The sequence below is a fragment of the Ursus maritimus genome, unplaced genomic scaffold (genome assembly GCF_017311325.1).
Source record: "Ursus maritimus isolate PB19 unplaced genomic scaffold, ASM1731132v1 scaffold_6, whole genome shotgun sequence".
Taxonomy (NCBI): Eukaryota; Metazoa; Chordata; class Mammalia; order Carnivora; family Ursidae; genus Ursus; species Ursus maritimus.
In genome coordinates, this window is record NW_024426774.1 from 47,443,985 (window position 1) to 47,458,063 (window position 14,079).

General features: G+C 50.5%; 1 protein-coding gene across 1 annotated transcript in view; it reads left to right on the forward strand.

The window, feature by feature from the left end:
- The window catches only part of SLC4A5 (solute carrier family 4 member 5), a 90,416-nt gene that overhangs the window by 11,910 nt on the left and 64,427 nt on the right, over window positions 1–14,079 (forward strand). Inside the window, exon 3 of the mRNA XM_040623308.1 lies at window positions 7,068–7,197. Coding sequence (XP_040479242.1) covers window positions 7,068–7,197 — 130 coding nt within the window. The remainder of the gene's footprint in view (window positions 1–7,067; window positions 7,198–14,079) is intronic.

Here is a 14,079-nt window from a genome sequence, read left to right on the forward strand (position 1 = left end):
TATTGAGTGCCCATGCTGTGTGAGCTCTGTGCTGGGGGCCAGCAGCATGACCGGAGCAAGGCAGACTCCAACCTTGCAAAGCTGGCAAACTAGAGATCCGCGTGGAGTCCAAGAGAGAGGGAGGGAACCTCTGAAAGGGCTCCCCCAGAGCCCAGGGCCCCAGGACCAAGTCCTCATCTTGACTTCCTGACTGTCCTAAATACCTTCCAGGTCTTTACTAGGGTTGAAGCCTTGCTGGTTTGTAGTCCACTAGATCATTCTGTGCTTTGCTCATCCAGTGACTGGACAGTCCCCACTCAGTGAAAGCACAGTTCTGCTTGCCTCTCTTCTCGGGCTTCCTGAAGCTGGCTCCTGCTCGGTTATGTTTTTCCCAGCAGCTGCTGCTGGAGCCCAGTCCTCCAGCCGTCACTATGTGAGCCTCAGCTGTGTGCTGTCAACCACAGGGGCTATTATCTGTGGCGTTCCTCATTATGGGGATTAACTTCTGATGTGCTGCCTGCACGTGGGGCCCACAGTGCTTTAGAGTCACCCTGATCCGGGAGCCCTGCATGTGGTTGCGCTAAGCCTTCTGTGCGCAGGAGGGAGGGGCCGAGAGAGTGGAGGGGCCTCGGGGTGGAGGGTCAGGAGGTAGCACGGAAGCTGCGTGGGCATTTAGAGCCTGAAAAGGATCGAGCCCTTGCAATTTGAAAAGGGCCAGGCTGATGACTGGTAATAAGGGAGAAAGGCGTCAGACCCATTGGCAGCAATGGTAATAGCTGGAGCTTGTACTGGGTGGTTGGTGTATACTGAGCACTGTGCCAGCCCCATCACATATATTATCTCACTTAATGCCCACCACAGTCTAGTGAGGTATGCGTGATTAGCCCCACTTTATAGAGGGGGAAACTAAGGCTCCGAGAGCTTCATGCTTTGCCAGCTCCTACTGCTAGTAATTAGCGGAGTCAGGTGTTAAGCCCAGGTTTGGGCTCTTAAAGCACCGCAGGAATAAAGAGAAGCCTCTGGCGTCCTTGGTGCTCTCGCTGGGTGTTTCTGTGGTGTTTCGGGGCCACCCCCAGCCCCTGACCTAGTGTGGCGTGTAGTAGCCACCCAGGGGCGCTCAGGAGATGGGCTGGCTTCAGCCACATTGCAGTGTGACCTGTAGAGCCTGGGACCCTGGGGAGGGGCCTGTCTCCTCCGTGTCCTGTCCTGCTGAGGAGTCTGCCTTGGCAGAAAGTCCCGGACGGTGGTGTTTGCTTGGAGCCCGGCACCTAAACACACGTCCCTGCCCTTCCGCTGCTGTTTCCTCAACTTGAAAGCGAGCGTCCATGATCCTTGAGCCTCAGGTATGAAAATGTGATGAGTGGGGCCAGCCACGGGTGGGCAGTGTGGGTTAGAGGACGTCGGCAGACTTTGCTCTCCTCTAGGCTCCCCAAATTTGGGGCCTGCTGGGGCCTTCTGTGGTGTGAACTGGGTTTCCAGTTTCTCATCTGGGAAGTAAAGGGCTTGTGGATTCGACAGCGGCTGAACGCCGCCCTAGCGCAGAGACAGAGCAGCCCTCGGAGCAGCAGCCGCCCAGTGACCTCTAATCAACCTTGGCACATTCTAAGTAGGCAGTAAGCACTTGTTGAACCGAACCCAGGAGATTAGGAATTTCTCAGCAGAGCAAAATAATTCCCCAGTGGGGTTCCCCACACACCCTCAAGTGACCAGTTCCCACCGTCCGTCCTCGGGCTCTCAGGAAACACCCACGGAGGGATGGTGTTTGGCACTTTGTCATGGAAGTAGATGAAGACGGAGAGGATGAGGAGTTTGGGTTTAGAGTTGGGGACAGAGAGAAGCCAGGTGCATGGAGCTTTATTGACCAAGCGTGGTTGCTTTGAAACACGAGACCCCACAGCAACCCTCCCAAACCACCCGCCTCCTCTGGGGCCGTGTCCTGCTGAGAGAACGCTGCCTTGGCAGCCAGCTCTCCACCAGCTCACCTGTGGCCAAGGCTCTTAAGGAGGCCCCAGGGAGTCTCCCGGCAAATCCTACCTCTGCCTTTATAAAGGGGCCTGAGGCGAGGTGCCTGGGCTCTCCTGCAGCCCTCATGGGGGAGGGGGGACAGGGCAGTTCCACCGGCGCTCTCACAGGCCCGCCGCCACCGCCCCTGCTGCTGTGAAGCCTCGGCTGCTTGCTGGAGCCTCTGTGGCGCCACTGAGCCCTTCTCTCTCCAGTGCACTTGAGGACCCCCGCCCCTCACATTGCTCTCTCACATTCTCTCTCTCTCTCTCTCTCTCACACACACACACACACACACACACCTCTCTCATACCCACGGTATCTTTAATTCACCCTCAACACAGCCTTTCTCTCTTACATACAATTTCTCTCACACTTACTACATCTCTCTTCTCTCCCCCATACAGCCCTCTCTCTCCACCTCCCCAGTCTTTCCCACCTTCCTTCTCTGCCTCTCTTTCTGCCTCTCTTTCTGCCTTTCTCTGTCTGTCTGTCTGTCTGTCTCTCTCTCCCTCTTCTCTCCCCACACCTCCCCTGGTGCTTAACTGGAAACAAAAGTGAGTTTGTTGTGACCCGGCGGGGAAGAGGACGTTTGGAGGCAGTGGCCAGGGGGGCAGCAGCAGAAACAGGCTGGGGCCAGAGGCAGTGCCAACAGCCGGAGACCGCAGCGCTCAGCTGTTCCAGGGAGCAGGTAATGTCCCAGACAGGGCTGCTTCAGGCATCCCGCTCTCTGCCCTGTCTCCTCTCTCTATGACTGTTCCATCTATTGTCTTCTTATCTGGCCTTGAAGGGGAAGGGGAATTCCAAACGTAGGGAGCAGTAGGCAGAAGGATCCAGGGCGTGAGGTGCCCTCCTCTTCAGAGAACTGTCTGTGGTCCGATGTGGCTGCGGTGCAGGCCATCTGGGATTGGGGGTCGCTGGGGTCTGGGGGTGTCTGTGGTCAGAGATAGCTGGGGTCAAAGGTATCTGACACTGGGAGTGGCTGGGGTCAAGGGTATCGGGGGTTAAGGGTGACCAGGTTCTCGGGTATTTGGCTGAGGAACGTGATAGAACCTAAAAAGGCAGGTAAGGGCCAGATCACAAGGGTTGTTTTGAGCCATGTCCTAGACCCTCAGCTCTAAGTAATGCAGAGCCTATTAGGGGTTTTTCACCTGGAGAGTAACATAATCAAATTTACATTTTAAAAGAGTAGTTCTTGAACTCCGGTTTCATGGAGAATTGGTATGTCCTCTCAGAATCAGAGTCCTAGTCTGCTCCCAGTCTAAAGAAAAAAATAAAGTTATTTGTCCAATTGTTAGTTTTTCTTCTATAAAACTTCCTTAACCTTTGATGTCTGCTAGCAAGTGTCAGCAATCAACCCAATGAAAAGACTATGTTTAAAGTAACAGAAAAATTCAGAAATAAAATTCATCTAAAGGTAGATTGAGCTATATACAGATAATTTTACTAGCAGAAAATACTATTAATTTATTTCTAACTCCTATGCAAAATATTTTATGGTGCTGCCCAAGGAGCACCATGACTCCCAGAAGTGTATCACGTGAATATGTTTGAAATGTTTTAAAAGCAAACTGCTGCCACGTAGGGAGTGGGGGGTGGATTATGCAACCGGGGCCATAGGAGCAGTAGGAGGCTCTCACAGTGATAGGATCAGGAAATAATGAGAACCTGAACTAAAATGGAGGCAGTGTGCAAAAAAAAGTGGGGGGGGGGGAGGGCTGAAAAGCATTTAGGAAGCAAGGGAAAGAAGTTAGTGGCTGATTGGACATGAATGGTGAGAGAGAGAGAGGCTTCAGGAGTGAGTCCAGTATTTCTTATCTGGATGGCTGGGTAGCTAGCAGTGCTATCATTCAAAACAGAGAAGGGCAGGGTTGGGGTGCTGGAATAAGGAAACCGTTTTGAATATACTGAGGTTGACTTGCGAAGGCTGCAGAATTCCCAGCTGGAGTAATCCAGTTGACTGTTGGAAATGCTCAATACAGGCAGGGTCTGGAGACATGGTGACCTCATCTATAGGGTGACGCCATAAAGAACACAAGATAGTGTAGAGTGTAGAAAGAGAAAAGAAAAGAAGGCCAAGGAGAAAATCTTGGGAAAGATGAAGATTTAAATAAGACCAGCAAGAGGGGCCCAGGGAAAGATACTTAGGAGTCCACAAAGACATAGGAAAAAGTATCAAGAAAGTACTGTTATGAGACCCAAGAGTAGAATGTCCGTTCAGAGGGAGCAGTAAGCACCACTGATAAGCCAGACTTGTTGGTTTGCTTGCTTTTATTAATTTACTGGTTTGAGAATAAGAGAAGAGTGATCTGAGGGCAGGGTTGTAAACTCAGGTGCATAACATAAATGAGATTAGTAGGGTAGAGTAGGGAGCAGTGGGGGCTGTGGCAAACTAAAATGCATATGCCTATAACATTGTGTGTCAACTATACTCAAATAGAAGGACTTTTAAAAAATATGTATGCCCACCTAAAAGCAGCCATCACTCAGCCCTAGTTGATTGTTGCCAAGCAGGAATGTAGGCACAGTCATCAGAGCATCTGAATTTTCAGAAATCTGGATTGTTCTATGAAATCTCACAATTCTTTATGTTAGCAACAATTTCAAAAACTTTTATACTCTGTGAGGGCTAAATTAAACATAACTTTGAGCTGCCAGTTTGAAATTTCTGTCCCTTAGTGTGGTAGGGCTGAACCAGTTGCAGCAGATTGGAAACTGGTTGGACAAGGAGGAAGTGGAGATGGCAAGTAGAGACCACTACTTCAAGAAGTTGGAGGGAAAGGAGAGCAGAGAGCTTGGAAGGCAGGCGGGGTCAGGGGAGAATGTTCTAGGTTAGGAAGAACTGTTTATAGGCTGGAAGAAAAAGAGTGGAGATAGGAAGTTGAAGACAAAGGTAAGGAAAGGCTAGTTGATAAAATAAGAATCCAGCAGAAGAGAATAAATAGGGCCAGAGATTAAGCGGGAGGAAGGACTCCTTTGTTCAAAAATGGACTACAAAGTGGTAAGGGTACAGAAGAACTAGAAGGGAGAGCGCAATGGATTTCACATCTGGAGGCCTTTATTTCCTTGGTGAGGTGGGTAGGAGATGGACCAAGAGGCTTGTAGAGAGGAGCAAGGTTAGGAATGGCATCGAGGGACATGGGACATGGTGCTGACAAGAATGTGTGGGAGGTAGCGGCACTTCTGAGACCTGCTGGAATGGAAACCCTCTATTTGCACAGTTGGATGGTTTTCTCCATCACGGCTCATGAGCCTGGGTGCTGGGGTTGGTGGTGAAGGGGATACACTCCAGGCCGTGTCATGCATCTTATTCTCCTTATCTGACTTACCTCCTTGCTCCTCCCAACAACCCTGCTCACTCAGACTAAACACCCATGAGCAAGTGGCAACTCTTGGATTCATACCCACATCGAGCTGGATTGCAAGCCCATTGTGCGCCTTGTCTCCACCATACCACAATATCACACTGTCTCTCCCTGTGCCCCCAGGACACTCTTGTAGAGGTGGACTGGGCCAGTGAATTCTTGTTTGCCATTGGTTGCCTGGTTTTACTGGGAAGTCAAGGAATAAGAGTGGGGAGTATGATGACCAAGTAGTTGAAATTATTGACCATTGAGAATCCATGAAGAAATGAGTGAGGGCCAGTGGGGATGATAAATTGAGGGGACGGAGGGGGGAAGAGGAAGGGGAAGACTTGATGGAGCCCAGGAGACAATCAATGAGAGATTGAACTGGGCAGGGGCAAAGGGATTGGTGAAGAGGGAAGTATTCTTGAAAACTTTCAATAGGGGGATGGAGGTGAGAGAAAGTGGTTGAGGTGAAGATGACTCAAGGGTGTCTAGCCTGTACAGTTGGGTGGACAGCTATGCCTTTAACCAAGGCTTTCCACATCACATCCTGCCTCTCTCTTGCTCACCGTGCTCTAGACACAACGGCCAACACATTCTCACTTCAGGGTCTGTGAAACACTTGGAGCACTCTTTTTCCAGAAATGCAGAAGTGGCTCATTCTCCTCTTCCAAGTCACAATTCAAACACACACTCCTCAGAGGGGTCTTTCTTAACCAATCTCTCTAATGTAGTTCTCCTGTTGCTCTATTTTATCTTTTTTCAGAATGCTTATCATTACCTGAAATGATCGCTATGCTTTTGCTTACCTGTTTTTGTCTGTTTCTACCACTAGAATAGACATTCAAGAGAGCAGGGATGTATGGGCCTTCATTCCAGCTTTGTTTTCCAACACCTGGAACAATGCCTGGCACATAGTAGACTTTCATGAAATAAAGAAAGGAAAGAAAAGGGATGCCTGGCTGGCTCAGTTCATGATCCCAGGGTCAATCATGGGATCGAGCCCCATGTCGGGCTCTCTGCTCAGCAGGGAGCCTGCTTCTCCCTCTCCCTCTGCCTGCTGCTCATTCCCCTGCTTGTGCTCTGTCAAATAAAATCTTAAAAAAAAAACCCAAAAAACAGGAAGCAGAAGCATGTGTGGGGAAGGGTACATGTTCAGTGCTGGAACACTGACTTTTGAGGTACCTGAGAGACAGCCAGGAGGTGACATGCAGTGGGCAGTTGGAAAGCAGCATGGGAGCTCAGGAATAGGTTGTCACCATGCCCGTGAAGAAGGTGGGCTCCCCCAGCACACTGGTACAAGCACGTCCTTTCACAGGCTGACTGCCCCTTCAAGGCCAACACTGGGAGTTGACTGGTTTGGCGCCCAGTGGGAAAAGGGGTCCCTCTGGGTTTGTTATGCTGAAGTTGGGTCAGAGTTTTCCTCACTTCTCACTTCTCTGTTTCCCGTCCTTGCTGCTGCCCACCTTTGGCCATTTTGTATCCTTTTTCATTGTCAGCTACAAGACCCTGGTGTCTGAATGAAGACCAAATCCTCTTATCCCCTTTATCGCGAAGAATATCTCACCCACGTCTAACCCACAGAGGCTTGAGTCTAGCTTCACCTGGAAGCTGGACTTAGTTTTACTAACTTTGGAAATACTTTTCCCTTGAGCTTGGCTTCTGCTGCATTTCAGTTGGCCTTGCAGCCCTTAGCCTCCCGCAGGCCATTCAGCAGACCCTGCTGCCCTCTTTCTGCAGGGTCTCCAGCTGCTGAGCAGCTCCAGGACATCCTGGGGGAGGAAGATGAGGCTCCCAACCCCACCCTCTTCACAGAGATGGACACTCTGCAGCACGATGGAGACCAGATGGAGTGGAAGGAGTCAGCCAGGTGAGGTGGAGTCCCGGGAAAGGGAGAAGGTGGCTTCCCACGGCAGTCTGTCTGGGGCCCAGGCTGAGCTGACCCTCCTGGTGGGAAGGACCATTGACCAGTGGCATCTTGCACCTTGTGTTCAGCTGTGGCACTCCCTGGCCCCTAAAGACCTCCACATCTGCCTGCCTTGGTGTCCAGAACTGGGCTGGACACTGAGCACACAGATACTTATCACTTTCTTTATTCTCAAATTAAAATCCAAGTGGGAAAGTAGAACAGACCCCCATGAGGCCATGAGAGAATAATACAAGGACATATATTCTTTCTTGTCAAATCTTTCAAACTAAATGCTATAGGAGAAGGGAAAGCACCAAGGGGCTGGGGTAGGCAGGGAGGGCTTCCTGGAGGAAGAAAAATGTATGTCATGAAAAATCCAAGTGGAGTGGTCCAGTGGGCCTCTGAAGAAAAGAAACTCAGAGTTTGGGGTGGGACAAACAGAGTGGAGCTCTGGAGGCACATGTGAGGGGCAGAGGAACTGCAAATATAGGGGCAGTAGAAGGAGAAGAGTCAGAAGACTGTTGGGGAACCACGTGGTGAGGATGTGGGGCCAAGGGAGGATTGGAGTAAGGAGTACCGCTGGTCATAGCCAGTGCCTGGGACAAGGTGGCCTAACTGAACGGGACTGGTCAGCAACACCAAATGCCGCCAAGAGTCTAAGGAAAAGGAAGGCTATGGTAGGAGGCAGCAAGAAGAGCTGGTGAGAGAGGAGGGACCCTGGGAAGCAAGTTGAGAAAGTCCAGAAGATGGACCATACATACCAATTTTTCTCAACCTTATTTTTGTATTAGTGTGCCCTCATGCCCAAGAAACTTTAGTTTAAATTAACTTTATTAAATTAGTATTTGATTTAATTTATTTCTAACGAGAGGAATTAAATACCAAGGGATGTGATTCTGTCATGTTGGCTTGAATTTTGGAATGCCATAAACCATGGCAATCTCTAAAACTTTTTGCTTCCCCAAGACCCCTTTGGGGCTGCTATTGCCCCAGCTGAGAATGCCTGGACTAACCGCTACCTGTGTCTGGGACTGGCTCTGCCTGGGGGCCACCAGGACGCCCAGATCCTGGCCCCTGCTCCATCCATGGCCTGGGCTCCTCCCTCACCCACCAACCTCGCTCACCTGGGCAGTTGCTCTGCAGAGTAAGGAAGGGCAAGTTTGGACATCCCCAAGCCTCCCCCTTCTAATCTCTCCTGGAAGAAAGGCCACTGGGTGGACTTCCAAATCCCTGCGGGCCTCTGGGAAGGAATGAATTCTAGCCTCGTGGCCTGCCCCAATCTCTGTCTGGAAGCTCTTGAGCCTCTACTTACCAGCCATTCAGTGAGCCCTTACCATATGCTAAATAGTTTACAGGCTCATCTAAGCAAGCTGCACAATGACCCCAAGGATGTGGGAGCTATTATTATCTCCATTTTATAGATGAGGATACTGAGGTTTAGAGGGGGAAATAGCTTGCAAGGGTCAGAGTGTGCGTGCTGCTGAGTCTGGCTTCTAGCCCAGGCCTGTCTGACCCTAGCTTGAGGGCTTATGTACTTTGTCATCCTTTCCCCATTTTCTCAGCTACCTCCCTCTCCTTCCTCCAACTTCCAGGGACTCGGTTTGGGTTTTCATGAGAGTCTGGAGGCAATTTCACTGGGATGGGAAATAAATGGAGATAGTCACAGAGCCCAGGGCTTCTATTCAGGGCTGAGAAGAGAGAGTAGGATGTTTTAAAAGACCAGGGCCCAGTCTGGGCTATGGTGTCTTAATGCCTGTGAGGAGCTAGTGCTTCCTCTCCCTTTCTTGTCAAAGGTGGGCAAATAGAAGAAACGTTGAGAAGGGCCTTTTTAGAGACCCAGTAAGAAGAGGGTGTTCTCTCCCCTGGGCAAGGTCTGCATCAAGGACCCCTGGCAACAAATGCCAGGACCAGACCTTCCACGAGGACCTATCATACACGCCCACAGAGCCCTTGCTCAAAGGTCTCAGAGCCCTCAGAGACAGGATTGCCACCATAGACAAAATACTGTTTCTGGTCTCTCTGAGAATGGATTCACTGAGTCTTCTGCACTCTAGACCCTGTAATGAAACTGATAAACTGTAGGTGGTGTTTCTAGAAGGAGGCTCCTCCTGAAATAGAAAGGAGTCTGATTTGACAGTTACCATGTGCAAGCTGGTGGGTTTCCCTGCAAGGTAGGCTTTGTGAGGACGGCATCTGAGGTGATCCTAGAAGGGTCCTGAGTGGACCTCAAATCAATAGTAAGAGGAAAGTAATGGGTAGAAGAAGTTAAAATGGCTGAACCCAATTCCAGGCAGATGTGAGGGGGAAGCAGCTTGGCGTCCAACTTGGAGCAGGAAACAATGGGAGGAGAGGAGCTCAGGCCTCCCTACCTCGAGTCCCCCTTCTCTACCTTGCCTCCTTTAATCTTTTGTCCAGCTAACCACATCAGGTATGCAGCTCACTGTTGGAGGTTTGACCAACAAGCCTGTAGAAAGTTCAGAGGAAGGGCTTGACCATTGGCCAACAAATCTACCTTGGCCTGGATAGTTGTGCCGGCGACTCCTCCAGGCAAACTGCAACAGTAGAGGTGCTTGGGGCCAGGCCACACCCCCACAAAGGAATGGGAAGCATTTCCCTCAGCTGACAGGCTGTGAGATCTCCTCCGGGAAGCCAGAGGTCTTAGAAGTTTCCAGAATCCAAGAATCTGCAAATCCTAGTGGGTTCTGGCCTCCTTGGGGTAATGGGAGAAAATGATGGTGGTGTAGGGGGTGGATAACCCCTCACACAGACACTCAGGCCCTGGGAGGGATGCAGGCCTACACCCACATCAAAGGGAATAGAGGAGGGGACCCTTTAATAAAAGTATTTAATTTGTGGCAGGAGTATTTGCTTTATTGAGTTAGGAGATTAACAGAGTGAAAATCTCAAATCCGCAAGGAATTTTCCCTGGTGGTGCTTTGTCAGGGGTTATTAGTTTGAGGGATGTTTTGAGCCCTTGGAGAAGGAGTCACCTCTGGACGGATTTAAATGGCTTTTTGAGCTCCACTGAAGCCTTGCCCTGCGTGCATGTTGGAGTCTGTGTGTGCAGGCATTACTTCTAGTGTGATCAATGCTGGTAGGTCAGGCTGTTAACAAGATAGATTTTTACTAACTCGATCTCTTTAGCATTCCCGGGAGGGAAATGCAGCTGGCTGTTTGCTGATACTGACCTTGCCTGAAGGGAGGGCTGGGTCAGGTGAGTGGGGGCACACAACCCCCTCACTACTAGCAAACAGTTTACCCAGAATGCTGTCCTCTCTCAGACCCAAGTCGGCTTGGCTGCAAGGACAGGAAAAGAATGACCTGGGCTGGAACCCACCCAAGTGTGGAGGGCCCTTTGGGGTTACTCAGAGATAGCCAAGAGTTTAGAGCTTTCCAAGACTTCTGAGAGAGAATTCCAAATCCAAGCTGCCTCTGATCTCAACTCAGAGCAGACCAAAAGAGTGAACTTTCCAGAGGTTCTTATGAGACACCTATGCTTTGAGGACATTTGTGTGATGACTAGGAAAGGGCAGCAAGAAGGGCAGAAAAAGTGGGTCAGCTTAGTTGGGTCAAACCAGACCAGTATATTTTCAAAAGCCTCTATGTGTGGAGATGCTGGCACATTCCCTATGTGATAGAGGGGGAAGCCTGAACTTTGTCTCAACTTTGAAACTGCTCCCACTTAAGATCTTGTAGAATGCCTTCCTAGTATCATTTCCCTGCTTAACCTGGGAGGGGGGCAGAATGCACCCCCAGCCCTCTGGTCTCTCTACTCACCTGGGACCATTCTATGGATTAAAGCAGAGTAGGAAGCTGAGAGCTCTTAGCACAGAGGTCAGCAAACCTCATTCATTCAAGTATGATTTACAGAGTGTTTACTGTCTATAAACCTGAGCCAGCTGCTGGAGATATAAAAATGAACATGGCCGATGCCATCCCGACTCACTTGGGCCTTCCGTCGAATGGGGCACAAAAGTGGATGAACAGGCATTTGATGACGGCGTGCTGTGAAAGCACAGTGTGGGGGCACGTAGCCCAGACAGCAGGGGTTAAGAAAGACAAACAGGAGTAAGAGGTGTTCACCCTGAGACCTGAAAGATAGGTCAGAGTTAGCCAGGAGAGGGTATGGAGGGGGCCAGGAGAGGCTCTGGGAACACGGAGAACAGACACACAGAGGAAGGCGCAGAAATGCCCTGTGGCTGGGCTGCAGAGGGCCCAGTCGTGGAGGCCTACACAGGCCATGCTGTGCAGTTTGAACCTGATGCTGGGAGCTTCAGAGGACCACCGAGGGGGAGAGGAGCAGATGGTCTGGGAGAGGCCACTCTGGCTTCAGGGTGGAGAATGTATTAAAAGAGGCAAGACCATTGAAAGATGGGACCCTGAACCAAGAAGTTGGCAGTGGGAACAGAAGGGGAGGATTTGAGACCTATGTTTTCGAGCATATAATTTAATATATATACACACATATATTAATATATATATTCCGTTTAAATATACCTTATTTTTTAGAGCAGTTTTAGATTCACAACAAAAGTGAGCAGAAGGTGCAGAGTTCCCATGTGAATCCTGCCCCTGAGCATGCAGCGCCTCCCCTGTGACCGACGTCCTCCATGAGCGTGGTCCTTTTGTCACTGTTGATGGCCTGCACTGCATGTCATCACCCAAAGTCCAGAGTTTACATTAGGGTTCACTCTTGGTGTTGGACCTACTATGGGTCTGGACACACGTGGAGGGACATGCACCCACCATGAGAGTATCCTACACAGTAGCGTCCCTGCCCTAAACATCCTCTGTGCTCTGCTTATTCACGTCGCTCTCTTCCTTACTCCCCGGCAGCCACTGCTCCTTTTACAGGATGTGAGACCTGTCTCAGCAGGAAGAATTGACAGGACTTGGTGACAGGTGCCATGTTGGGGACCAGGAGAGTCCGGGAGATGCCCAGCTTTCCCGCTTGAGCAAGTGCATAACTCGGGGTAGCAATTGAGGAAACACAAGAGGAATAGCAAGTTCTTGTTGTGTTGGGCATTGTGTTTTGTTCTGGTGGACGCTGGTGATGAGGTTCCTGTGGGACACGTTCTGTTTGGGGAAACTGCAAGTGGAGGTGTCCAGCAGGTCACCATGTAGGTACGGAGGTCTAGAGCTCCATGCAGAAGCCTAGATTTGTCAGTGCTCGGCGTCTAGAGGGGAATCAAACCCATAGAAAATGGTAAGGTTGCCCCCGAGAACTGTGATGTGAAGAGAGTTCCCAGGGCAGACCCCCCAGGTCACTAACATTTGAGGGGTGGGCAGAGGGTGTGGAACCCACCACAGAGACTGGGAAGAAGCCACAGAGAAGTAGGAGGGGAGCAAGAGGAGTGCCGTGTCCTGGAAACCAGGGGCAGACATTCAAGACGGAAGGAGTGGCCACCAAGTGGGGGAGGAACAGAAGAATATCCATAGGATGGAGAGACGAGAGCAGTCTCAGGGGAGACATGGGGCGGTGGGTGGGTTCAGTGGAATGGTTCTTCCAAGATGCTTGTCTGTGAAAAGTGGCGGTGAGTGAGGTCTCTCAAGGGAGGCTTTTGTTCCTTGTCTGTGAGCGTGAGAGATCTGAGCATGCTGAACACTGATGGAAAGGAGCCAGATGAAGGAGAGTGGTGTAAAGATCCATGAGCCAGAGAGGAGCTGCTGGGGGAGGGGGCAGGGCCCTGAGCCCCCAGCTAGGAAGGCCACACCCCTTCTGTGTGACAGGCCCAAGAAAGGAGCAGAGGGCAGGGCAGCTGCAGCGAGGCTTGGGGTCTCCTAGAAGGAGTGGAGAGGGCTGGTGGTGGTTGGAGGAGGGGGTGGAGCGGAAGAGCAGACTGCGGGAGCTATAGGGGGCCAGGTGGTCCTGGGGCCTCCCATTTGAGTGCAGTGGAGCCACATATGGAGATTTGTGGTCAGATGAACATTTTGAAGGTTTTTGACTTTGACTAGATGCTTATTTCCTGGTCTGAATAGTCACACAGTCTTTATCAAGCTGCTTACACACCCAGTAGCTAACATGGTGCTTCCCTCTCCCTCGGCTAGTCAAACACTGATACCTGACACTTATGCTGGGTAAGTGGGGAAGAAGTGATTTTATACAAAGCAGAACTTGGATCAAGGCCCAGGTAGAAGTAGGCAGTGTTCCCCCAGGCCTCAGAGGCCCTGGTTGCAGCCAGCGCTCTCACCTGTGAGTTGTGTGAACTCAGAACAATGGGGGAGGGAGTACTGTGCCAGGGTGTGTGTCCCCCCAGGGATTTCCTGATCACTTCTAGTTAGCACAGCTCAGGGTGGGGGCTGCCTGAGGCCTGACACACCAGGAGGGGCCACCTTCAAAGTGCCTTCAAAGCATCAGGTTGGGTAAGCACCAGTCCGTCCCCATGGGGACGGCCAGAGAGTGACACAAGGCCATTACCTGGTGGACTCAGGACGGCAAGATAGGATTAGCCAGCCAGTGAGTGGGCTAGGAAGGCTAGCTAAGTGAGGAGAGGGCAGAATGCTTCACAGATGTGGCTTGACTGGCTGTCAGTTCCTCAGAACCCCTAGAGGCTGGCCAGCAGGAAGGATCACCTCTCCACAACCAAGGACATCCTCGGGTGGCTCCCTCAGATGCAGTTGTCAGGAGGGAAGAAAGCCCATCATCAGACGACCTTGCCTGACAAGACGACAGTTGGTTTATAGACATAGACATATACGCACATACATATATATGTGTATATGATATATATGTAAATATGTATTCATCTAAATCTAAATATATATATTTAACTTTTAAATATCTAAATATCTATAATTTTTTATTATGGAAAGTTTCAAACACAGAAAGTAGAGAGAACAGTG